At 51.2% G+C, this 25,880-nt stretch overlaps 1 protein-coding gene across 2 annotated transcripts; it reads left to right on the forward strand.

The window, feature by feature from the left end:
• Positions 1-361: 361 nt before the first annotated feature.
• On the forward strand, positions 362-20,627 carry MTHFSD (methenyltetrahydrofolate synthetase domain containing). Of its 2 annotated transcripts, none has more exons than XM_045505213.2 (8): positions 362-453; positions 3,785-3,888; positions 4,417-4,530; positions 6,643-6,756; positions 9,147-9,237; positions 12,167-12,279; positions 12,533-12,658; positions 19,841-20,627. In XM_045505213.2, the coding sequence occupies exons 1-8, from the start codon at positions 438-440 to the stop codon at positions 20,327-20,329; spliced, it is 1,167 nt and encodes a 388-aa protein (XP_045361169.2). In that variant the 5' UTR covers positions 362-437; the 3' UTR covers positions 20,330-20,627. The 2 variants fall into 2 exon arrangements, with proteins under 2 accessions (XP_045361169.2, XP_010966496.2); XM_010968194.3 differs by lacking the exon at positions 4,417-4,530 and adding an exon at positions 4,563-4,676.
• Positions 20,628-25,880: the final 5,253 nt, after the last annotated feature.

Here is a 25,880-nt window from a genome sequence, read left to right on the forward strand (position 1 = left end):
ATAGGATCTCAGAGGACAGGAATCCCGTCACGGAGGAGCAATCGAGTCCGGCTTCCTGGAGGAGGCCATCTATGGCGACCAGAAGAAGTGGGTATGTTGGAATTGGCAGTGGGCTCCGACAAGCCAGGGGCTTGTTCACTTGGTAGCCCCCCAGCGCCCGGCGAACGCCCGTCAGAGCAAGTGCTCAATGCTGGCCCGCTCCAAGAACAAACATTCAGGCCCGGGAGTCACACTTGTTCCCCCACCAGACCTACAGCAGCCCTGCCTGCGGAGTCGCATGCGCATGCGCTGTGGGTCCTTCCCGCCAGGCCTCCTAGGCGGCGCCCCCGCCCCCCCCGCTTCCAGGCCAGTGCGCAGGCGCGCGGAAAGCGCGCACGGGTGACGTTACTTCGTACGGGACTCCGCCAGAGGGGGAGTCGCGCGCTGACGGCGTCGCCATGGAGCCGAGGGAGGGTGAGGGACCGCTGAGGGGATGGGCTGGGGACGCTGAGGGGCCACCGGAGAGGCGGGCGCGGGGCGCGGAGGGGCCACCGGAGAGACGGGCGGGGGGCGCGGAGGGGCCACCGGAGAGACGGGCGCGGGGCGCGGAGGGGCCACCGGAGAGACGGGCGGGGGCGCTGAGGGGCCACCGGAGAGACGGGCGGGGGGCGCGGAGGGACTTCCGAGGATTGGGCAGAGGGACCGCCAGAGACAGACTGGGGACTTGGAGGGGTGGGCGGGGACGCGGAGGGCTCTGAGCGGGGTTTCGGGGTCGAACCTTCGGCTGACTCAGATCCGGAACCCGACCCGGTGGGTGGAGTAAATGGGAGAAAACGAAGTAGGCTACCTTCTGGGCACTTGGTGGTGTGCGCCCTCGTAAGGTCTGCCTCCCATGTCATCCCCATTTTATAGAAGGGAAAACAGGCTCACAGCTGCCGGCAGGGGCAGGACTGGAAGCCAGTTTAACCTAAACGCTGGAGGGCTTCATCACTGACCTCTTAAGGAATGCTTCCTGAGACCTCGGCTGTCCCAGGCCCTGAGGAAGTTGGCTCCAGGGCCCTTGAGCTTTGGTGATTCATTGCAGGATTGCCTGGCAAAGAAATTAGTAAGGCTCTTGGTGCCCCAAGAGTGGACAGCCCTGAATAAATCCACTCCTCCCTTACAATGTGGGCAGCATGTAAACAGTACAGTAAATAGGTGCTGGTAGTACAGTGGGATAGTAACAAAGACCTTTGGAGACGCCTGCTGAGTGCCAGGTCGGCCCAGGGCTAGAGGTAGAAGGAAGAGCAAGACTCATGCTGACCTGACAGGCACTTAAAACAGAACAGGGTTCAGGCACTTCTCACATTAATATATGTCGCCTTTTATTATCCTAATCGTTTCCCGTGTTTTGGTAACTTTCCAAGGGCAAGGATCTGCCCTTTCATTCTCTCCCTCCTCTTGCAGTTATCCCACCGCTTTCTAAATGGGAGTCACTCAGATGCTTGTGATTCATTGACTCTGGAGCAAGGGCCACGATTCCTACATTTCTTGTGTCTCACACCATATCCTGCACAGTGTTGGGGATATTGTAGGACCTCTGGGTCATTAGTGAAAGTGATAAATAGAATAGCCTTTTAATAGTTGTATTGATGTAATGGTTTCTGTTTGAAAAAACAGTGAGGGTCCTCTGGGTTCCTAAAGGAGGGAGGTTCTTAAAGAAGGAACATGGGTCTGTGATCGAGCACTCAGAGATTGCTTTCTGGGGGAGGTGGCATCTCAGCTAGACCTGAAGCGGGGAGGGGAAAGGAAGGAGAGGGGTACAAAGGCCTGAAAGAGAGAGGAGGGGCAGGTGTGTGGGGCCAGGGAACAACACAGTTGGGACACTTTTTGAATTAGAGGTGAAGGGTGACAGGAGATGAGGCCAAAGAGGCCAGCAGGGCTTTGCAGCTCATCCACACCCTATGCCAGGGGTCCAGGGCAGTGGAGCAGGATGTAAGGGAGACTTCTGGAGGTCTTGCCAAAGCTGGGTCTTGAGGAGTAAGGGTTTTCCTGAGGGACAGTGCTCCCAGCAGGAAAGAACAAGCCAAGCACTGGAAAGTACCCATGTAGCCCTACCCAGGCCAACAGCAGTATAATCTTGGCCTGCATCTTTGGAGATGCATGTTGCCTAAGTACAGTCAAATCTGCATTCTTGGTTTCTGTGGTGGTTCAGAAGCACAGCTGGGATCAAGAGGCACCCGCAGTGTTTGCAGTGGGCTCCAGAAGGCTCTGGCGTCTGGCTGTGAAGGGTCTGGTATGGGTGCTGCTGTTCCAAGGGGATCTGTGTCTAGCCTGAGGGCATAAGCAGTAGAAAGCTTTGGCTCTGGCCCTTAAAACCTTAGAACTATTTGTAGAGGTTTAACAAATTGACATAAAATGGGTGAAGGTTGTGAAGACACCCAGCAGTAACAAGGTTGGAAACCATCTGTTGCGCATCAGTAGGGGACCACTTGAGTAAAATGTGACCTGCCCCCATTGCGGAATACTGTCTAACTGCAGAGAAGAATGGGGGTGTTCTTTGTGTACCATGTGGACTAATCTGCAAGACAGCAAGCAGCAGCAGAGTTCAGAGCAGTGTGTGCAGCTGCACGCATTGTGCAGCACCTCAGGGAAAGAGAGTGAGGGCGAGAATGGAAGTGTCTTCTATGAGAAGCCTGAGGCGCCTGGGGAAGAATGCAGAAGAACAGGTGCACTGAGTGCCTTGGGGAAAGGGACCTGGTACTTGGCAGATGATGGGGAGAGGCTTTTCATTATGGATGCCTTTGTATGTTTTAAAGCCCTATGTACAAAAAATTAAGTTTTTAAAACGTAATTTATTCATATGATTCAAAGCCACACAGTTCATAAATGTTTATGGTGAGAAGCTGGCTGCCAGCCCCACCCCACCACCCAGGCTCCCAGCTCTCTGGCCATGGGACTGTTCCCTCTTGTCACCTTGAAGCAGCCTCCACTCATGTAGGGAAGACTGAGGACCCGAGAGTTTGAACCTGTCCCTCTTTCCTGCCGGGGTGGTAAGAGGTGCCCCGTCACATCAAAGTGATCTGAAACAAAGTTCTGTATGAATGCAGAGATATCCTTCTGGACCGAGAAAAACAAAAATTCAGTGAATACTTTAGTGTGTTTAGATGAATGTGCTGATTTTATCTTTTTCTGCTTAGCTGGAAACTGCTTTTTGTTTTTCTCCATTCTAAGAGGAGAACATGGTTAATGTAAATTCTATTGGGACTTACCCAGTCAAATAATTAAAGACTGCCTGTTGCCTAAAACTTCATTTCCAAAATTGGATCTAGAGTAAAAGATTCCTGCAATAAAGGGGGTTGTAGTTGGTAATTCAAAATAGTAGCTGACTTAGAAATCACTTATGCTTAAGGCAAGTATACAGGACTTACGGCAAGAGTGAAGTAATTGTGGCTGTCTCCAGACTAAGTAGACCAAGGGTGAAATCACAGCCTTGACTGAGCAGAACTCTCATCTCCAAGTGAGGACTTGGGAATGCTTGGGTCCATGGTTTGGGTTGCATTTGTTCTAATGCTCCAAGTTCATGAGACTAGCCTAAACATTTGGGTTATGTTGAATTTACAGTGTTTGGACTTTTTGCAATTTGTTGTGAGGGTAAAACCTATCACTAACCTGGGTTTTTTGATATAGGGATCAGAAGCCCCAGATTCTGGTCTGGCGTGGCAGAGCTCAGGGTGCAGTGGGAGCAGGTGTCCTGTGACCTGGGACTGCTGCGCTGCATGGCTCTTGTCTCTGTGTTCATCAGTCACACCCTTTATTGCCATAGGTGTTTCCAAACAAGACATTCGTGAGCAGATTTGGGACTACATGGAGTCGCAAAATTTAGCTGATTTTCCTCGGCCTGTTCATCACAGGATTCCCAACTTCAAGGTACTGAGGCATTCCTGGAACATTCACAGGGGAAGCACGCTATTCCTAGATGAGTAACAATAGTAACTCAGTTACCATCCTGCTTCACGGTGGATTTGAACTCGGTGAACAGTGAGTGGTGTGAAATCCGAACCAGATGCCAGGACTTTTGTGTTTTGAGATGCCCCTCGTTGCGTTAACCTGCACCCTCAAGTGCCTCTTCCTTTTCTGTGCAGGGTTGGTGGGTGGGTTGCATCTTGCCATGAGGTGGTGCTAAGGCTGCTGTTTGCTGACAGAGGAAAGGGTTTCTTTGGCCAAAAGCTAGAGATTGTTGTGGTGCTTTTCACACAGTTGGCTCCCTAAGAAGCCCAGTGAGGCTGCTTCTCAGCCCTTTTCACCCTGGCTGCTTCCTTAGATGTTTCTCAGGTGACCCTGGATCTTGTCTCAGAATTGGCCCACATGCCTGTTTGGGTGAGATGCTGGAGCATCGGGCTGTGGGCGGCCCAGTGTCGTGTCCTCTCAGTAACATGCACTTGCATTTAAAAACAGGGTGCTTCTCAGGCTGCTGAGCATTTCCCACGCTTGCAGGCGTTCAAAATGGCCAGAACCATTAAAGTCAATCCTGACGCTCCCCAGAAAAATGCCCGCTTCTTCGTCCTGGACGTAAGTGCACCTCTGTCTGTCTGCTTAACCAGGGCTCTTATGTGGCTTGCCAAAACATCAAAGACCTCGAGGCTTTTGCCAGAACGCAGGAAGTTAAAGTGGACCCTGATAAACCGCTGGAAGGCGTCCGGCTGCTGGCGCTGCAGGTAATCCCATTTCCCCGAGCTGGAGCCCTGGCCACTGACCAGCCCACCTTCCCCAGGTGTTGGCAAGTGTTCACAGTCCCACATTTAGAGGATGGTGCTTATGACTCCCTTCAGTGCAGAACGTGCCCTAGGAGTCGTTTTTTCCAGGACTGTCTGGAAATTTTTCATCGTCAGTCAGAGGTCCTGAACATTTCTGAATTCAAAGAGAAAGCGCTTTGAAACAGTGACTTTGAGTCATCCCAGTTCTGATGTATCTATCAGAAGAGAATGATTACAATATGTGTATTTCCTCTGCTACATTTGTAACACTAAAATTCTTTAAAACTTAGGAACCTGTGAGTGAGAAATCTGATAAATGAGTTCCCAAAATATATGAATTAGAACAGTGTTTCTTAGCTTAGATATAATAGGCCCCTTTTTGAGAAAAAAAAAAATTCCCCCAGGCTTGCTTTAACTTATTATAACTTAATCTTGTAAGTATAAGCATAAAACTTGGCATAAATTTTAATGCTCATAGCTCTTACGCAACTGTAAAGCCAAAATAAACATGTAAATTAAATATAAGCAAAATTAGAAAAGCAATAACATTTGGATAACAGCACTCATTTAATGTAACAGCTAATGTTTTTTGCTGAAACAAAGCACTGTTGACAGTGTTAGCGTGGTGCTCTGTGTGTCAGTGCAGGGTCTGTGGGATTCTGCCGTCCACCACTCGACCTCAGGTGATGACTCAGGTCCCCCACAGCTCCTGAGAAGCCTCAATCTGTGGGGCGCCCCTCACTCTGGGTGGGGAAGTGCATGCCCTGCAGGCAGGGGTGGTGGCGCACAGGCCGCAGACCACACCAGGAGGCACGGCTTCCCAGGCTCAACCCCAGACCCTCATTTGGTTCTATAGCCTATTCACAGTAAATGCCCTGGTGGTGTTTTGAGATCCCCTGGCCTGAGCACCCTGGCTGTAAGGTAGCACCTCTCAGGGAACTTTGAAGACTTCTGTGGCCAGGTACCGGTTCTGAGTCAGGCTCAAGCTGATCGGCTCTTGGTGAGTCTCAGAGCTCCCCGGGGGATCCTAGTGTACAGCCAGGGCTGAGGTCCACAGAACTGGGCTGAGCAGAGTAGTGTGCAGTGCCCCTAGGATCTGGAGCCTGCAGACAGAGTGACCCACCTCTGTCACACACAGAAGGAAAATAGCACGTACTCGTTATCTGTGTTGAAATAATCTTCTTGGGGTTGAAAACCTTTATTTAAGCCAAACTCTGATTTTACAGTGTTTTATTGGTCTTAGGTTGTCATCTCCTGCACAAAAAGTAAAAATGCTGTTTTTACATGAAAGAGTTTACAAGTTTTATGATTGCCTTATGGCCCACCCTGCATAATCTACAGTGGTGGCCTTGGGCCATGGGTCTCGAACTCCTCCTGTGCATCAGAACACACAGTGGGCTTGTCCAAGCAGGTTGCTGGGCCCCGCCCCAGAGCTTCTGATCATTTCCACAGGTAGCCAGGGGCCCCCACTTTGAGAACCCCTGCTCTGGGCCTCACAATAGACATTTGAGAACTACATAGAAGAAAAGGGCTATCGACATGGGTCAGTTTTTATATATTGATTGTAACAAGTCCTGATCTCTCAGACTGCGATTTACCGAGCAGCAAACTAGATATAAATGCTTGATGGGATGATGTTTTAACGTGGCTGTGCAAGGCCTGCTTCAAATGAAAACATCGTTGTAATTGTATAGTGTGTAATGCTGGCAACAGAAGGCATAGGCAAGCTATGGTTGGAGTTTTAATGAGAACAGACCTTCATTTGGGTTTGCACTGCCACTTTAACCTGTGACAATTCTGAATGGCAAGTAGAGTCGAGTCAGAAAGCTTTATGACTTGTGACCTGCTTCTGTTTCTGAAGTGTTAAAAACTTACGCAAGAAGGTTCCCATGTTAAACTTTGTCATTTATTGACTTTCTTTTAAAAGAGCAAAAAAACGTTGCTGGTTCCAACACCGCGACTGAGAACGGGGTTGTTTAATAAGATTATACCACCCCCCGGGGCAACGAAAGATGTCTTGAGAAGGTGTGCCACCTCTGAGGTAAGTTTGAGAAGCAGTGCCCGCCACTGGGAAGAACTGTCCTCAGCCGCGGCTTCCGGTGAGTCAGAACAGTGCAAATTCACCACAGGGTTGAAACTGTGCTTAACAAACCCAAATGAGGAGCAGCGTTAAAGTAATCAGCAATGCTGTCATTAAAGGAGCCGAGGAGAAAAACTGCAACTCGGTTTTCTTTTGCACCAAGTTGGCAAATTGTAAATTCCCGTTGAGAAAAGAAGTAGCCAGTTTTCTGGTGCTCTGGCGCCCTCCAGCGTTATTCTGTGGTGCCGTTCAGTGTCCCATACAACTGGGGACACGAAGTGGAATTTCCGAAATATGTTCAATGGGAAATTGCCTCACCAAGTGCTTAAGTGATGATGGCTTTGGTGATTCAGCATCATGATTTTCCCAATTGCCTCACAGTGTCATAAAGCCAAGCTGTGCGACTCTTATGCTGGGGTGCCTTATAATGGCATTTGTCTAGTTTTTTGAAGGCAAAGAAATAGAATTTGGTGACATTTTTAAAGTTCTAGAGTTGACCCCAGATAATTTTATTTCTATTCAAATAGGAATAAAAAATAGGGCATCAAGATACTCCTTTTTAAAAGGGATTTTCTACTTTTGTCTAGTGTATACAGAGTGAAAGCTTTATTGTTTATTGATAACCTGGCTTATTCCAAAAACAGACTTTGACCTGGCGTACAAAAACACATAAAATAAAGTAAGATAATAAAACGTGTAGAGAAAAGAGCAAAGGGAAGATAAGCTCAAGAGACACCCATGGTTCTTTCTGGTCAGTGTTCAAAGTGCACACCATGTGTCCCCTGAGGTGGGCAGACGTGGCCACAGGTCTGAGCCCACACCTCGGAGAGCGACAGGGATTGTGATGGGTTACGAGTCGTAGGTTCTGGACAGTGAGAGCAGCTCTTTCCTGGGGTTGAGGTCCAGGTTGGACATGGCCGTGGTGCCGGTATAGTGGTCTGTGTCACCCTGAACAGCACCCTGCTCCCCCTTCTGAAGGGAGTCCCGTGAAGCGCCGGCACCGGCTGGTCTCTCACAGGCTCTCCCGACAGCACGGCCCTGCCAGGGTAAAGCCAGGCGGGCTGTCGGGACTGAATCCCATACGGACTGAACAGCGGTGTTTGGGCTCTTTCACATCATGAGATACTGGATGGAAATCAGAGATCAAGTCATGAACTTCAAAAAGATTTTCATTTTCTTTATGGTAGCAGAAAAAGTGGAGAGGCTCCTAAGGCCACATCTACATGCAGATGCAAATTTAGTGTGGTTATTATTTAGGTTGTTTAAGTCCCTTACCCATCTGGGGACTCTGTGGACTAGAGCAGGACTTTGGGAAGTCAGGAAGACTCCTGGATGCTCGTGCTTTGGTCAGACTCAGCAGGTGAGGCTGACCCACTGGAAGAAGAGGAGGTCAGACAGGTTACAACACAGGAAACACCATGCGGGTGTCGCTTCCCGAGGCTACCAGGCACCAAGCCCACTGAAACAGGCTTGAGGACGCAGGCTGTGGACATGAGATGCCTGCCTGCATGGCCGCTGTGAGCTTCAGGGAAGACAGGCTTTCCTACTGCAAGGGTGCCATGGGTCGATAATGGTGGTCTGACTGTTGGGAGGCCCCAGACTAAGCACAGTACTGATCCTATGAGTAGCCCATCTTTATCCATCGACAGGGCCCCAGATCACATCCGCACAGCATTCTGGTCTAGTTTCCTAGATTTCCCTGTCGCCCGTTGTCAGTCATGGCTGCAGCAGCCTCCCTGTGCAGGCCTCCCTTAGTCAGTACAAGGGAGGTACTTTGAGTGCTTTCTGGTTGAATACTTAATACGTCAGGAGTGATCTGCTGTTCGTGAAGAGTGAGAGAGTATTTCCTGGTGAAGTAATACACACAGTTAACAACCACATCTTATGTGCTCCACGCTTTACCCCCCCCACTGTCATTTCACCCCAACACCAGGGGGCGAGGTAGGGCTGGTGTCCCTGCCTTACTGAGGGAGAGACTCAAGCTGAGTTTCCTCCTGCAGAGACCACAGGGCAAGGGGGGATGTGGACCCAGTTCCCTGTGGCCCCCGAGCCTGTGTTCTGAACACTGTGCTTTCTGCCTCCTGGGAGAGGCTGATTTGCTGAGCATTATGAAATGACTGTCTTGTTGGCTTGTGCTGTCAGTTCCTCCTGAAGTCTTTGCTGGGGAAGAATGGTGGGCAATGTCCTAAAATGGTTCTGATCCCTGGTTTTCCTGGGCTGCCACCTCCATGGTGCTGAGTGTGTGCTGTGGGGCGGTGCGCTTCCTGTGGGGCTCATTTGGACTCTGAGTTGTGAGGCAGGGTGGCCACTCTGCTGGGGAGCTCTCAGGCCGCGTGTCTGTCCCTCCACAGGGTGTGAGGAACTACAGCGCTCCCGTGGGCTTGGATTCCAGGGTCCTTGTGGACTTGGTGGTGGTGGGGTCCGTGGCTGTTTCTGAAAAAGGTAAGAGTAAGAACAGAAACTCTGGAATGTGCCCACTTACCCTGTAGCTTGCTATTCCTGGTGCCCCTGTCACCTTTCCGACGTTGAAGGTGAGTAATTTCAGCTTTCTGGACGCATGCCTGGCCTCCAAAATCACTGCATCTGTTACTCGCTGTGAAGAACTAACTCCGTCCCTCCCACTCCTGGCCCCATTCAGCACCTTTACATTATTTTCACTTTTTGTAACAGGAAAAATAAAGTGAGATAATCTCTCTTCGGGTGTTGAAGGATGTCCTTCTGTTCTTAAGTTGACTGGAACTGGAGCTGGATTTATTTGCAGCGTGTCAGTGAAGAGTTGGTTTTGGAGAGCCTCCAGTAGACAGAAGGATGTTGGGTTCTGGCCCTTGTTTTTGCTGTGAAGCAGCGGCCCCTGGACAGCGGGGTGTCCTGAGCCTGCCTGTGGGCCTGGCACTTCCCGCAGGCAGGTGACAGGGCCGGGGCTTCCTGGGGCCTCCATCCCCTCTGTCCTGCTCCCCGCAGGCTCAGCTTGGTGCTGTGTGGAAACGAGCTGCTGGTTCTGCCGTGGGCTCAGGAGGCTCCGGGTAGGGGTGTGCAGTGTGATTGGGGCCCCGCCTTGCTGGGAAAGCTCCCCCTCCCCGCAAGGGAAGAAGTAAGAGAACCTCCCGCGTCATCATCCGCAAAGCTCTCCTGTGAACGTTAACTGGCCGAAGCCAAGTTCTTCTTTCAAGAGCGGTTCCCAGTAAATAGTTGGTGAGAGAGGCTCTGAATCCTTCATTCCAAACCCTGAACACTGTGTTTTTAAATGTTGGCTTTTAATATCGTCACCTTAAGTGGACTCTTTCCCTGCTCCCACTCTGAGCCAGCAGGTGAGGTGCTGTAGGAGTGAGGTGTTGTAGTTCTCAGTCCTTGCTTTCTGTGTGTTCCCTGTCACAGATAATTTATCTGTGACCTCAGGGACAGGTACACAAGAGCACTCGTTTCCTCCACGCCGGCACACCAGCACCAGGCCAGCACTGGGCGGGCTCTGCTTTGGGCCGTCAGTGCGTGGGAGGAACAGATGTGGAGCTGAACTACCTACAATACAGGGTGCTCAGGGCTGGAAACAGCAGCCAGGGGGGACATCAGTGGGCTTGGAGGAGGGACCCGTCAGCCTGAGCAGGGCCCCAGCTCAGTGGTGACCTCAGAGCTGGCTCTGGCCTGCCAGGTGTTTCTGAGGCCAGTGGAGCCAGGCAGGGAGAGGGAGCAGCATGGTGATGTAGCGCGGCCCTTGGTGGTTGGTGCCGGCTTTCCCGAGGCCTGAGGCCGGAGGACAGGCTTCAGGCTGTACTCTTGGCGGTGGGAAATCAGCAAAGGTTTCTACTTTTAAAGGGACATTAGGATGGATGAACAAGAGAAAAGTGTTTGTAAACATCACTGTTTAAATTAGATAAACTCTCTGATTAAAACAACAAAATTACTATGTATGTTTTTAAAATGTGGATAGCACAGAAAGCATCACCAGGCCACCTTCCCTCTGCCTTTCCCCAGGTGCCCACGTAAGTGTCAGCACGGTGTGAGGTGCAGCTGTCTCGCATGCTCCATGTGCTCATCCTGTGCGTTCATCCAGCTCCTTTGCTCGCGCTGCAGCGCTCTGTCCTGCTGCTGGGGTCGCCCAGGCCTCTGCCCATCAGTGCGGGAGGTCGGCCTCCTGTTCAGCAGCCCTGACTGACAGACATCTGTCTCCAGCGTTGGCTGTGGTCTTTCCCTTGCATATAACGCTAGAATGACGTGTAGTCTTATTGTATGGTCTGGGGTGCCCTCAAGGACTATCTTTGGGGTGATTCTTAGAAGAGGGAAAAAACAAAGTGTTTTAAATCCTGATGGATGTTGCCAAATTACCCACCAGAAAGGGTACCCAGCCCGCACCCCGGACTGTCTGCCTTGCCTCTCTCCCAGCTTCCCTGTTAATAACTAGCATCATCCCACTTTAATTTTTCTGTCTGATAGTGAACCGTGGTATTTGAATTGCCTCTTGATTTGCATCTAGTATGGGTGAGGCTAAACATTTCTCCTGTGTTCACCGTCCATCTGCCTGTCTCTCTGGGCTGTTCATACCCTTTGCTGTTATGCTGTTGCATTGTCTTTCTCTTGCCTCTTTGCATGAATGGTTGAAGGCTTTTTGTGGCTGAAGCAGCACGGCCAGGTGGGCGTCTCAGAGGGACGCAGGAGCAAGGTGCGTGCACGCTTGGCGGTGATGCCTGTGCCGAGTAGGAGTCAGAAGTCCTGAGCCGGCCTGGGTGTCCTGCTGAGAGGGCCTTACCCGGGGGCTGGAAGGCGTGCCAACACCCACTGTCTTGCTGCGTCCTTTTCCCCTGCTTAGCTTGTCCTTCACTTTAGGTAACGAGTCCTTTCCTCCTGTCACATTTTGAATTCACAAGATAGCACTAATGCTGCTTGAACTGCTTCCTTCCGGGCTGCAGGGCTGCGCCGGGCCGCTCCTTGGTGCTTTTAGCGGCAAGGCTATGCCATTTCGCCTCCATATCGCTGAACTAGACATTGTATTTTCCCTCCAAGATGAAAAAGACTTGCCTTTAGTAGGAATTTGTTTGTAGCCTTTTAAAAATCTACTCTTTTCATTACTTTTAAGTTGAGCTCCGCTAATGTACAGCTCACATAAGTGCCAGCTCAGTCTCCTTTGTAAAGGAGATGCCTCTGTGTTGACAGGATTCCAAGTTCACTTCAGTGTGTGTTGACCACGCGCCAGGTCAGTGTGGCTGTTCCTCTCACTCCTCTGTTTTCGCTGGGCTGCTGAGGGTTACCTGGAAGCGTCTGTGAAAGGATCAGGGATACCGGGTTCAGGTCTCTCCTTCCGTTGTGACCCGATGAGAGAGGTGCTCCGCACGATTCCCCAGACCCCACAGAGATGCTCACTCTCTGCATTGCCTCTTAGGCTGGAGAATTGGAAAGGGAGAAGGCTATGCTGACCTTGAATACGCCATGATGGTGTCGATGGGAGCAGTCGGCCCGGGGACGCCAGTGGTCACCATCGTCCACGACTGCCAGGTGCTTCCTGGGGACAGGCCAAGCAGAGCTGCCGCTGCGCCCTGAGAGCATGACAGGCGGGGAGACGGGCCTCTGCCTTCGCTCCATGCCCTGTTCGCCGTGGCATTGCTCGTCCAGGCCCAGTTCGCCACTGGCAGGGCAGCTGGGCTTTGTCCGCCGGGGTTTGGGAGACATGGAGCTTCCGCTGAGCGGTACAGTGAACACGGCTGGAGCTGTTCCCCATCAGCGCTCTTACCTGCTTCTGTTTGACCAGGTTGTCAACATACCTGAAACACTACTTGAGGATCACGACCTCACAGTGGACTATATCCTCACCCCAACGCGAGTTATCACCACAGGGTGTGAGCGCCCTAAGCCAACAGGAATCACATGGTCCAAGGTGGGTCACTGTGGCAGGCAGCATGGCTAGTACCAGCCCGTGGCTTACAGATACCTCCTCTTTCCCTGCCTTCTCTGTCTAGTGTGGCTACCGTCCCCAGGCCTGCATTGCATGGCTGTGCGTTTGAGTCACCTGTGAGCTTTTGAACAATTCAGCTTCTGAATCAGTCTCCATGCGTGGGCCTGAGAATCTGCTTTGCAAACCCGCCTGTTCTGATAAGCAGGCAGGTGTACTGTCAGCTGGTACCCAGAAGTGATCAAGCTGATGCCTTGAATCTGCTTGCCAGCTAGTTTTCATTTCTAAGAGCTGTCTTCTGCCATCCCGGCTATGCATGGTCCTAAATCATCAGTCTTTCCTTTTGCAAACCCAGATTTTCTTACTGCCATCTGCATCCCCAGGCTGAGGCAGAGCCTTCGTGAGCTGATGCCTTGGTGACGTCTGTCTCCAGAACAGGCTGTGGCGCGTGTTACAGACTAACCTGCAGTCGGGGTTTGACCCCAAGTATCAGCCTTCAGGTTATGATGCTGTCTGCTGGTAGAGAGCCAGAATCACTGAGAAAACAGGAGACACTGTGCTCCCTTGGGATTGAAACTTGGTCATATTAGCATGTTTATCCTTGTGTCACATTCCTTAAACCTGAGTCATCCAGAGTTGGAAGGCAGCCTTCCTTTGGGCGTGGGAATCAGTGCATGTACCTCCAAGGATGAGCCAGAAGAGAGTGCCCTGTGAGAGCAGAGGGGAGTACCCAAGACCAGACAGGGCAGGGTGGGACCCTTCAAGTGCACCCTGAGTTCCAGGGAGGAGGCCTTGGCACCCTTTGTGAATATTAAAACAACCCTCAGGACTTTTAGAACTTAGGGTACCTTGGAATTTGGGCACACAGCCCCCCTTTGTGTGGCAGCCGACACACGAGTCAAGGGAGAGAAGTGGCTGTGCTCAGGGGTGAGTGCTTGGTCTGCGGAGGTTACACCAGAGGGGCCACCCCAGCGAGGCTGCAGGTGCCCTGGGACCAGCACTTCACAGTCGGGCCAGCTGCAGCACCAACTGCGCCAACTGCAATGCGGTAGGGAGATGCAGGGGGCCTCTCCAGGGAGAGAGAGACGTGTGGCCTTGGAGAAGAGCTGCAGATTTTAACAAGAAAAAAACAAAAATAGCGACTACTCAGGTTATCAGTTATGTTAGAGGAATATAATCCCTCTTAGATGAAAGAAAACCAAACTCAAGCCCAGCCTCCTGAGACACCCCAGCCATGCTGGTGCCTGCGGGGTCCTGGGCTGTACCGCCTGTGGACACCTCGGCTTCCTCCTCTCCTGAAGCGTGCTAGTTCCTAATGGGGCCTTGGCAAGATGCCCCAGCAAGCCATTTCTCATTTTGGGTCCTGTGTTCCCAGTGCTCTCTCCTCCCGGCTGGTCATCCCTCTGCACAGGTCCTGTAAAGGCACAGATGCCCCAGCCCCTCTGGTTTTTGTCATGACCTTGCTCTGGGTGCAGCCAGAGTGTGTTTTCATCGACGATGGGGAGGAGGCCCCTAATTCCATTAAGACTGGGGGAGGTGGAGGGGGCAGTTCAGAGCTGGGTTGTGGCACTGTTTCAGGTTGACCACTGGCACATACTGGTAAATCCTTGCACGACACTCCACCCGTAAACTCGTTGTCATGTAGGTATCAGAATCCAGAATCCAGGAACTTGCCTCTTGTCTATTTCATTGGAGTACCTGGAATTCATTTTTTTCTAAACACTGTAGCCCTCTCAAATGAAAGGTTGTGAAATAAGTACAAAATGTGGCGCCTTAAAAAAAAAGAAAAAAAAACTCATTCTTAATACACAAGGATTGTGCAGCATTTGATTCCCTGGCCTTTGCTTCCACATCTCAGGAAGTGTGAGTGCTGCCCCAGCCCACAGGCTGGTTTGATATGGACTCTGGTTACCACTCTAGGTACTTCGAGCAGTGGATCCCCTCAACCTGCCTTCCAAGTCCACGTGGGCCTTTCTCGGCTCATGTCTTGTGGTTTGAAGGCCAGAAGGCATGTGGTTTAGAAGCTTAGAGCTTAGAAGTGGCAGTGGCCCACTGAGTGGTGGTGTCTGAAACCAGGGCACGCCCTCTCCAAGCCCCCCGTTTGTTGACTGTAAAATGGGGACACTCAACACTGATGTTTCAGGCGGAGGCAGGACCTGGTCATCTGGGCTGTCACAAGTGCCGAACAGTGGTTAGTAATTGCGAGAGATCTGCCTGGATGTGGCTGTATGGTTTTTCTTCTCCTGGCTTCCGGCAGATTCCTTAACTGAGCCAGGATGGCCCTGCCCAGTCTCTCCACAGTGCATTGTCACCATGTGCCCTTTATTGCCTGTCAGTGAGAAGGAGGGCAGAGGCACAGGAAGGAGAGAGGCACAGGGAGATAGCTTTTCCTTCCTCCTTCTGGAAGGTGTGACTGCTCTGAGCACGTGGGCCTCTGTCTCTCGCGCTCTCCTCGCCCTTGGCCATGTATGAGTTGCAAGACACACAGCCGCTCCAGCCCATCCGCCTGAGAACCTGGGGTTCCCTGAGTCCACCTCGGGGAGAGGAAGGCTCGAGGATGGAGCGAGAGACCTGGCATCGAGGTGGGAGTGTGGTTCTGAACCTCTGAGCACTCTTCCAGCTCAGTGGCCTTTTAGTCTCTGGGACCATAATCCAGACATCCCTCCCTGTGGACAGCCATGTGTCAGATGATCTGTGAGGGGCCGCCTCACAGATGGAACCCAGGGCACCTGGGAGGTCGTGCTCCCTGCCACCAGGGCCCCAGTCCAGGGAGCACCCTCCTCTACTCCCCGCAGTCATTGCCGTAAGGTACCAAGGAGAGCAGCGTGACGCCATTGGCCAGAACCTGAACAACTAACTTTCTTGTCAACTCATTTTCTCCTTAATTAAGGAAATGGGATTCTGCCAGGGCCGTTCTTGGGCTTAGACACAAAGAAGCAAATAGTTCTGTAGCTTCCACACCGTATAGCCTGTCCACCCCTACCGGCCTGCGTGGGAGGGCCATTCTCAGAGGGTTGGAGCATGCCACATTGACTTCTGAAGGGTGGCAGGGCGCCTTGGGAACAGGGATTCAAAGAAAGCACCCCTGCAGGCAGCAGCAGTCCTGGCACCTTGAAGCTCAGCTCCCCGGCCCACATAAACACTCATCCGATGCTTTCATTTCGAAAGAGTGACTGCATTTGATCTAGTAATTCATCTCGTAGGGATCTGTCCTAGAGAAATATTTATAAACTCAGATAAAGATATTTGTGTCCTCAGGTTTGCAGTGCCTTAGAATGGGGAAAGTTAGTGACCTAAATGCCAGTAGGCTGTGCATACAGCATTGTTAAAGAATGTTTAATGGCATGAGGAAATGTTTGTGGTATAAGAAATTTTAAGTGTAAAAAGCAGAGTATAAATTTATATATGTTTGAAGTATAATTTTGTGTTTTGCTTATTATGTTAAAATACGCATAGAAAAAACACAAAAGGAAACACACTGGAAGATTAACAGTAGTTATCTCTGTGGGATAGGGTTTCAGATTTGTTTTCTACTTTTTTCCCTCAAATTTCCCACAGCCAGTATGTATTACTTTAATAATCAAACTATTTAGTGGACAAAACATTTGGAATTTTATGACTGTTTTCCAAAGCAGACTTTTCAGCTTTAGCTATGTTTGAATCCAGTTTTGCAGAATTAAGGTGTGGCCTCTGTTCTCAGTGTGCTCTCCGGAGGTAAAAATGAGAACTCGAGATCCAAAATAGTTAAATATGCAACAGTTCTTAGAAGTCATACTTGTGTGAGTAGGTGACACTGGCTCATCCAGGATGTTGTGTAAAGCTTCTGCCTGTGTGTGAAGTGGGCCACACACACGGGCCGGTCTTCTCCAGGGGCTGGCGCTCTGGGCTGTGGGGTGAAGCCGAGAGCCATGGGGCAGGCGTTTGTCCCCCCAGGCTCTGAACTGCCCGGTGGGAGGGAGACCGCACTACTCCTGTGGGCCTGGCATTCTGCCCCCAACTCAAATCAGGACCAGGCGGGAGCCACGGCATGCAGATGGAAACTGGCATTTTGTAGCACAGGTTGTAAGGTGATCGTGTCTACCAGAAAATAAAAATGTTCTTTACTAAATAGTTCTTAGTGATGTCCATGGCTGCCACCAAGCAGCCACGTCTTCCTGACCCCAGGTGTGGTCCGATGGGGCAGTGGTGTGCTCAGGGGCCAGCCCGTCCTGCACTCTCACTGCGGAGGGGCTGGCCCTGTGGGGCCTTGTCTACTGAGCGACATCTGTGACCAGTTATGTGCAGAAAGGTGTGTTAAACAAGCCACATTGCAATTAAGAGATACTGTCCTTAGAAAACCCCTGAATGACATCCGTGGAGGACACCGCATTTCCTTTCTCCTCCTGAGCAGGCCTCCTCTAGCAGGACTTCACCTCGGTCATTGGGAAGTGTCTAAAAGCATTTTCATCAGCCATGGTAAGCGTAGACTTGTGCAGGAGAACTAGTGGTTTTTGTGGAAACTGTAGTTCACGTTAGAGATGCTTCTGGTGTTTCTGTGTGTCTTTACTGTCCTAGCATTATTGAGAGAGAAGGATTTTAAAGGTCCTCCTTCTCAGGCTCCTTTATCTTCCACTCAAGTGAAGTGGGAACCAGAGAGAAAAGCAGCTTACACCAAAATGTGACCCCAGTGTGACAGAGGTGAGATTAGAACCGAGTGTCTTTTTCTGGGCAGATGCCTTTGTGTTGGACTTAGCACCTATTTCTAGGGTTTTAAATTTAATCTTTAAAGGGGACACATATTTATAATTGACTGCCATCCACATGCTTCAGCAAAAGTGATTGTACTGTACCAAAAAAAAAAGTATCAATTTTGCTTTATACTAACTTTTTAAATGGGGTGATTAGTTACAGAGAGCATAATTTTTTTATGTTTGATTAACAAGCAAAATCTTTCGTTTCACGTGGCAAATTGACAAAATGTAATAAATGTTCTTGATTGCCAGGCAGAGAAAATAGAGTAGCATTGCCGTGGGCCCTGCATGGAGGTCCAGCCCATCCACTTGGCTCCTGAGGCTTTTCTGTCAGCCGTGGAACTGCCCTCAACCCCTGCCGTCCCCTCCCATGGAGCGCAGAGATGGCAGAGGTGGCAGGCAGCTGGAAAGTGGCAGAACCCGCCTGGTGATCAGGGAGATTTCTCCTTTAGGACTCGTGGAGGGCGGAGAGGGAGCCAGCATTGAGCTTTGTCATTCTTACCCAAAGAATGCAGGGCTCCTGAAACAGCAGTCTCACATGAAAGCCGTGCGTCTCTGCGTTTCCAACCCCAGAGACCCCTGGTGTGTGCCTCCGTGGCCGCTCTGTGGACCCGGGCGGTTCACGGTGCATGCTGGTTGCTTTCCCGATTCTGCAGCTGATGGCTGTTTATAAGTGTGCCAGCTTAAGATAAGGTAGCGCCAGGGAGGGGCACAGAAGGATGTGTACTCCCTTCACACACATCTCAGCATGGATTCCTGCTTCTTGAGTGTGGAGCCTTGCCCCGTGGGTCAGGCTTCCTGAGAACACACACTTCTGCCTCAGGTAGCCCTGTGGGTCCCCTGGGCAAAAACCCACAGGAGTTTCAGCACTTCAGGGGCAGTCACCCGGCCGAGACTGCCTCACGGTGGCCCCGGTGGACACACGGTGTTTACCAGGAGGTGCAGCTTCGTGGTTCCTGCTGCTGGTGCTTGGAGTGGGGTAATATTTAGTCTTTCATTTAATGACAGTCATACTTTTTGTTTGATTGTAATTGCAGTTGATCGGCTTTTCTAAATGCTTAATTTAGTAACTTAAGAAATCCTGAAGAATCTAATTATGACCAGTTTATTTAGGTCTGCTTTAGAAAACTCTGAAAGAACATGAGAATCTGAGCCGACGGAGGTGGACCAGGGACAGGGAGGGAAGCCCAACTTCTCTCCAGGGTCCTTGATATCCTGCCAAGGATAAGAACCATTACCCTAAGCTATATGTGATCCTGCGTGTACTGAGAACACTAGTACTCATTGAACTGTTTATTTTTGTGGAAAAGTCTGCCTGTCTGCCTGTGTGCTGACTAGTGTTCTGGCCCGTGTCTGGGCATCCTGTGTTTGGCCCATGCTTGCCTCTTGGCAACTGACCGTTTACCAGCTTTGTGTTCCCAACACAACACAGAAAGCATCTCTAAAGAATGAATCATCGGGGGGAAGCGCATGAGGTCCTGGGTTCAATCCCCAATACCTGCATTAAAAAATAATAATAATTAAATAAAAAATAAAAAACCCCAAAAAGGCAGTATTTAAAAAATGAATTATCAAAAAGAACTGACCATGTCTTTCTGTCCCTCTTCTGCCATGTGATTCCTCAAGAGATGTGAGACCAGTTTTGCCCGGGCTCAGCTGTCCAAGCTCATGCTGGCCCAACAGGCAGCCCCCAGAATACCTGCCCTACGGGACGGAGCCATGGGTGTCGAATTCAGGCTCTGTCTCGAGTACCAGGGCTCTTCTGTTGCCTCCATTGCTGCAGGTGCTCAGGAAACCTTTGTTGATCGATTTGACCAAGAAACTAAAGATGTCCTAAGATGTCCTTTGTATGGAAGGCCTGCTCGTTGAGATGGAACGTGTGTGCTGTTTGTTATTTTGTAGCTTGATGACACGTTGCTAGAAAGTGTTTTCAGTGTACGGTTCTGCTTCAGATTCTCCTTGTTGGTGCTTTTTCAGTGACACCTTGATGGATTTGGCCCTTAAGCAGAGAGGCAGGGAGGAGGAGATCCCCATGGCCCCATTGAAGACCTCATCCTACCCAAAGGCATAGGTTGGGGGCAGGGGAGCGAGGCACGGAGGCAGAAGCCCCCCCATTATCCTGGGGTTTCACCAGGGCAGGTGCCATTTGTAACCCCATAACCTTTATACCAGTGACCTTAGCTCTTCCTTTTCCAGGTGGGAGGCCTCGGTTATCTGCTTCCTGGGCCCCCAGGAAGATGGAGAAAGCTGCCTGTTCTGGCGAGCTGCCATGGTGCACTGGGCAGACGCAGAGTGGCAGGTGGAGGTGGATGGCCTGAGTGTGCTCATGTCTTACACGAGCCTCTGTGCCAGAGGCCCCTGAGTGTCTTCCTCCCTCATGAGAAGTCTTGGTCCCTTGGGACACCCCGAGACTAGCTGAACTGCTTTACTTTTTCAGATCAGCTGGGAGATGCTGGGGAAAATCCCAATTCTCAGAAGCCTGCGCTGCAGAGAGGAGCAGGCTGGGAAGGATGTCACCCTTCGGGATGAGCCCCGGCACCTTCTGGCCACCCCAAGCATCGTCAGAAAGCCGCGGGGCCCGCCCCTGCCAGAGCTGGGCTCCGGGCAGGTGGAGGATGTGCCTTCCAACACTGTTTATGTCGGGAACCTCCCACGGGACGCCCGGGTGAGCGAGCTGAAGACAGCCCTCGGCGTGCTGGGTGCGGCACCCCTCCGGCTCACCTGGCAGGGGCCACAGCGCAGGGCCTTCCTCCACTACCGGGATGCCGCCTCGGCCCAGCGGGCCCTCTTCTGCCTGCAGGGCTTCCACCTGGGCGCCAATGCCTTGAAGGTGGCACGGGCCAGGCAGCAGAGGACCAGCGATCTGGTGGGTGGCCGCGCGGAAGAGCCTCACCCTGACCATCGCCCTAGCGTCGCTGACCCATGACCATGTCTCGCTCTGGTCCCCAGCGAACTTCGCAGCCAGCACAGCAGGATGTGGTGGAGCGAGTGCTGCGTGGCCTGCTTTGAGTTCAAGCCTTTCTGGGGAATCGGCTCCAGTTACTGCCCTGCAGTCCTCAGAGGAGCAGGGAAGTCAGCCCATAATGCACGCCCCACCTTCTGGAGCCGGAAAGCTCCACATCCAGGTTCTGGTTTTCCTTGGTCCTGCAGCCTGTTGGATGTCACAGCCCTGCTGGTTTCTTGGTTTAGGGGACAGAGTGGGCAATAAACAAGTAGGAAATGGCGGCAGCGATTTAGAGGAATCTGAATTCTGGACTTGTGAGGCGCAGAGGATTAAGGGACGGTGGATGGAGGATCCGGCCGGGGAGGCCCAGATGTAGGAGCACAGAGGGGCAAAACCAGGAGACACTTTGTGTTCCTGACTCCTTAGCCTGGCACTGCTGGAGGGGGAAAGGTACATTCAGATCAGAGAAGCCCGGTGGTTCAGTCCCCTGGGTACAAACTGCTTGTCACATCTCAGTCCTGGTGTCGGACATGGAGGCTGGTCTGACGTGGCCCCTCGGCTGTGTGGTCTTACCTTTGTCCCTTCCTTACCTTTCCAGCCAGGCTACTCCCTCTGGGTGAGCACCCCTGCTCTCGGCCAGCTCCTCTTGCACAGCAGGGAGCTCTGTCCTAGGGGACCCTGGCTTTGGAAAATGGATTGTCCCAGCCTATATCACAGGCGGGGCCAGACATTCGCACTCCTGCTTGCCCCCTGCCATATGATTTCTGGGTCTTTTCCTCCAGTTCTCTGTTCCTAAAAAGCAAGCTGGAGTTTGGCAGAACAATGCTTTCTAACCAGAAGTGCTTTTGCAATTGATGCTAGACAAAAAGTCAAAATAAGCATTTATGTGGAGATTTTATTTATTCAAATGTATATGCATTGGAAATTTTTATTTTTTCACCAAGGGTCTTACTGAGTGTGTTTTAAGCCCATTATTATGTCTCAAGAGGCCAGCCTTGCCCACACTGTGAAGAAAATGTTCTCTAGGCACTCAGTCTCCCTTTGGAAAGAGAATCAGTCTTTAGATTTGCTTATTAAATGCAGACTTTCCACGTTGTCATGAACAAAACAAGAAGGTAGGATATCTTAACACAGGCCAGGACCAGCCCTGAGGCCTCTGTGCTGGCTCTTTTCCCACCTGAACCGTCCGTCCCCATCCCACGGCTGGTTTAGCTTTGTCACTTGTGTTCAGCTCGGCCGTCGCAGGCCAACTGACCGCCTGGTCCAGAGGTGCAGCCTGCTCATCTGAACTCCTCACTCCGGTTGGTTTTCCCCCTTTTCCCAGAGTGCTTCCTGTGTTTGGCATGTTCTTGTCCCATTCTTGCTGGCGGTTTTCTTGTGGGTTTGCCACGTTGGAGTCACACTCCAGGACAGGAAATGGGCCTGTGCCAGTCTTCAGTCCCCGCTGGGCCCCAGCCTCGAGGACCACAGCAGATACACAGCAGCTCAGGGAAGATGTGAACGTGGATGGGTCTCTTGGAGCCGAGAGAGTGCAGGCATGGGTGTTCAGGGAGCCTGGCGCCAGCACCTTGCACATCAGGGATGATCCCCGGGTTGAGCCAGGTCGCTGGGTTTTCTGTCGCTCACAGTGAAGATAACCCAGATGTACTGATACCCAGATCCTCTGAATGCGCTCATCATGTTTCTGTTTGTGAACAGTAGATGATCATGATGGAAACTAAGACCGAGGGCTTGAAATGTAAGTGCCCCAGACGTATCACCTGCGCGCCTTCCCAGCATCCACCTCGGGCCGCTGGGAGGAGCGCTCAGAGACCCAGCTTCTGGTTCCCAAGGCTCTTGAGTACTTGTCAGCATCATAATTGTATAATTCACATAATAAAAGAAAATAATGGAAAATGAGCACTTGACAAAGCACTTAGACTATATGAACCCCTTTTAAGCAGAGCTCTCACGATTCATGGGTCCCATCCTGTGTTTTCCTAAATGTTAGTGTGGCCTTGCCCACAGATGCAAGGAGACTCCTGCCAAATCTGCAGCAGCACAGTCTCCAGAATCCCACCCTCAGCTCTGTGCCGCACACGCTGGACCCTGGGGTCGCCCCGTCAGCTCACGGGTCATGCGCTGTGGGCAAGTCATGGGGCCTCTCGGGCTTTAGCGGCCTCATCTTTAGAATGAGAGTGTCGAGCGTGTTGGCTTCTAGGGCCTGACCCGTTCTAACGTTCTGTTTCTTAGGAAGCTCACTGCTTACCGTCACTTAGAGTCTTTTTCTATTTATAAAAGTAAACTTATCCATTTTGGAAGTTCTGGAATGTGAGACGTATGAAGGGCATCACCCCCTCACCCCACCTCTTAAGCAGCCTTGACACTGCCCCTTATTTACTTTCAGTCTTTCTTCTGTGCAATTGTAAAACACAGCTAAGATTAACAGCATAAGCTACAAACCCCACATGTGCAGCTGAGGGCATCAGTGTTGCCCTCCTCCTGCGGTGTGGTCCAGCATCTACCTCGTCTCTGAACTGCGTGTGCTTATCCGTGAGTGGGCAGAGTGATAGTGCCCCCTGTGGATTTGTTGCTTTGAAGGTGAATAAAGCAGCATGGATTTCTAAATCATACCACACATAAAAATAAATTCCAGGCTAATTAAATATCTAAACTTAAAAATAAATGTAAAGGAATTTGGAGAGAAGAGAATGTTTGATGACATTGGGGTAGGAAGGATGGGCAGGGCCCTGAATTGAAGGAGGAATTTACTCCCTCATCCCCCCGGCGAGTGTCAGGTTTCAATTGGTCGGTCCAGAATCTTGATGAGCCCCCCAGGACAGCTGCTGTGGGATGCGTCTCTGAGCAGCAGCATTAGCTAGTGTGTTCCAAGTGTCTTAATTTCTGTGTGTTCTTTTCTAATATTTGACACCATGCATTGATGATTTCATTCAGTATTACTTAAATCGTTTTTGAAACATTAGGATAAATGTGTATTACAGCACTTGTCTCCTGCCTCTCCAGTCAGCCTCTGGGATGCTCGGGGGAGTGCTTAGTGCTCCTGTGATGCAGGCAGCGAGCGTGTCACCCTAGTTCTAATGCAGACAAGTACAAGTGTCCCATGTTCCCTGTGGGCCAGACCCCATCACACACTGAACTCTGAAGCAGCAGACAGTGCGCTCCCCATGTTTGCGAATGAGAAGACTGAGGCCTCCCAAGAGGAAGTGATTCCCCCCATCCAGTCCCACAGCCCGTTCTGGAAGAGCTGAGCCTGATAGAGAATTATCTCCATTAGCTTCAAATCTCTTTCCACTTCTGCCCCCCTCCCTGCCCCATTCTCACACCCAGGCCCCACTGGGCTGGAGACTCCCTGAGGCTAGGGCTGCACGTTCCAGTGGGGGAGAGGTCAGCCTTTCGGTAAGAATGCATCACCTGCACCAGTGAATGGATGACCATTAAAAACGGAAACACTTGCTCTCAGAAGGCTTAACAAGCTTATTCAGGGCTCCAGACCCAGGCAGAGGTAAAGTGGGTGCTTGGACCGTGGCCTCTGCCCCAAGAGCCCAGCTGGCTTCCCTGCATTTCAGTTGCCCTCTGTACACACGGGTTCCATATCCACCATGTGTTCAGCCAGCTGGGAATTTTTACCCCTGGGAACCAATCCCCTGCAGATACCAAGGGAATGCTGCAGACTAGAGAGAATAGCACTGTTCACTCTTTTCACACCCCATCCTCCCCAACCCAGCCCCTAAGCCGCCGGGTTGGGGGTTGTGCAGCAGGCAGCCTACCCTCCGGACTCCTTGGGGAGGGTCCTGCCCGTAAGTTCTGTAGGTCTGCCCTCCCATTGTCCTTCAGCCATCACTTGGCCTCCCTCGTTCCCATCCAGTGACACACACATACCTCCCCCCAGACCTCACGTAAGGAGACAGAAACGTGACGACAGAGGACTGCAGCTAGAAAAGGCTGAGGACAAAACTCAGGAAGGGAGCCAGTGCAGCTAAAACCACAAAAGAGCTTACATTTGGTGAAGAAATGGATTGGAGAGAAGATAAAACGGCAGAAACACTTAAAAAAAACAGTAACCAGGTCCAGGGCTGGCAAACGGAGCTCTCCATCCACACCCACACCCACAACAGACATCAGTAATCGATGCCAGCACTCTTGCTGGCTGAGCCTGAGAAACCTTCACACTGAATTGTAAGGAACCAGGACTGGATGATCTTATTAGACGTGAGATGAAGCATCCGCCTTGTTGCCAAAGGAGCAGAACTGAGGCTCTGTCCCTTCACCTCTCCTCTTCCTGGGAAGCACTACCACACACTATATCCTCTCCCTCCCGCCAAGGCCCCTGGGAAGCACTTGGCTTGCAGGTGACTCTTTCAGAATTTCAGTTCTGATTCTCATACACCCTGCTCCCAGCGGGAAAACCCAGTGGGGACTGCTGAACTCACTTCTCGGGTATCTGGATCTAACTCAGCCAGTGTTCCGAATACAACGGGTACCAAGGCCTCCAGTCATTTTCAGAATGGTTTTTTTTGGGGTGGGGAGCTGTCCCGGGGAAGTAAATCTTACACATGGGAAGAACCCCATGTGTAAAAGCAGGAGGAAGAGGTTGGTGTCACCTCCCACAGCGTTCTCTAATGGGCACCGCCTACCTGACCCCGCTCTTCTGCACTGAGGGCGGGGTGACAGCCTCAGCTTGGTTGGCTTCCATATTCTGCTGATACCTTCTGTCTTTCCTCCTGATAATAATGGCTCAAATTTGTTGCCCTGTTTTATTAAATGCTGTGGAAATTGTAAAATGTTTCCCCAAAGTTCTTCAACAGCCCCATTTAGAGAAGGCGTCTGTGTAGATCTTGAATCTGGGATCTGGGACAGCTGGGTGAACACTGCCAGCTTGCATGAAGAGGCTAAGAAACTGGCAGCTTCCACCTCATCTGCTCAGGCCCCTTAGAGCCTGGCCACCGCGCTGTGAAGAAGCCCGAGCTTCCCAGGCAGAGGCCCAGCCATGAGGAGCCAGCACCACCACCTCGCCAGCCTCGCGGGTGCACCATTGAAGTGGGTCCCCCAGCCCCAGATGAGCCGTCTCAGCCGGTGCCTCCTGGAACAGAGACGGGCCATCTCCACTGAGCCCTGCCCAGACTGCAGTCAGGAGTGAGATGAATGAATTTTGCTGCTTTAAATTTGGAGAGTGATTTAGTCTTCATTAATAATCAGTCGCATAATTTCATTGACATTATAGATAATGATATTCATGTATAAATGGTATGATGGATTTATAAATACATATATAGTACTGAAGGTACAACTTCAGAATACAAATTATATTCATAGATATGCAAGTGCATGATATCACTTCACCCTCACAGTCACTTTAGAAGGATGTCCCTCTTCACAGACTGATAACCAGGAGACTTGTCCGTATTCCCCCCAGCTTCCCTAGTGAAGCCGAGAGTCAGGTTGCAGCTGATGGTAGACTAAGCCAGAGTTATCCACGTATCTGTCTTGTGTCACTGTGGGTCACCTGCACCTTGCAGACAAAACCAGGGGCGCT

The sequence above is a fragment of the Camelus bactrianus genome, chromosome 21 (assembly GCF_048773025.1).
Source record: "Camelus bactrianus isolate YW-2024 breed Bactrian camel chromosome 21, ASM4877302v1, whole genome shotgun sequence".
Taxonomy (NCBI): Eukaryota; Metazoa; Chordata; class Mammalia; order Artiodactyla; family Camelidae; genus Camelus; species Camelus bactrianus.

Bases quoted from the DNA above. Each gene is read 5' to 3' on its own strand.
- MTHFSD (XM_045505213.2), top strand. The intron at 3,889-4,416 runs GTACTGAGGCAT...ATTTAAAAACAG, and splicing joins ACAGGATTCCCAACTTCAAG to GGTGCTTCTCAGGCTGCTGA. The intron at 6,757-9,146 runs GTAAGTTTGAGA...GTCCCTCCACAG, and splicing joins GAAGGTGTGCCACCTCTGAG to GGTGTGAGGAACTACAGCGC.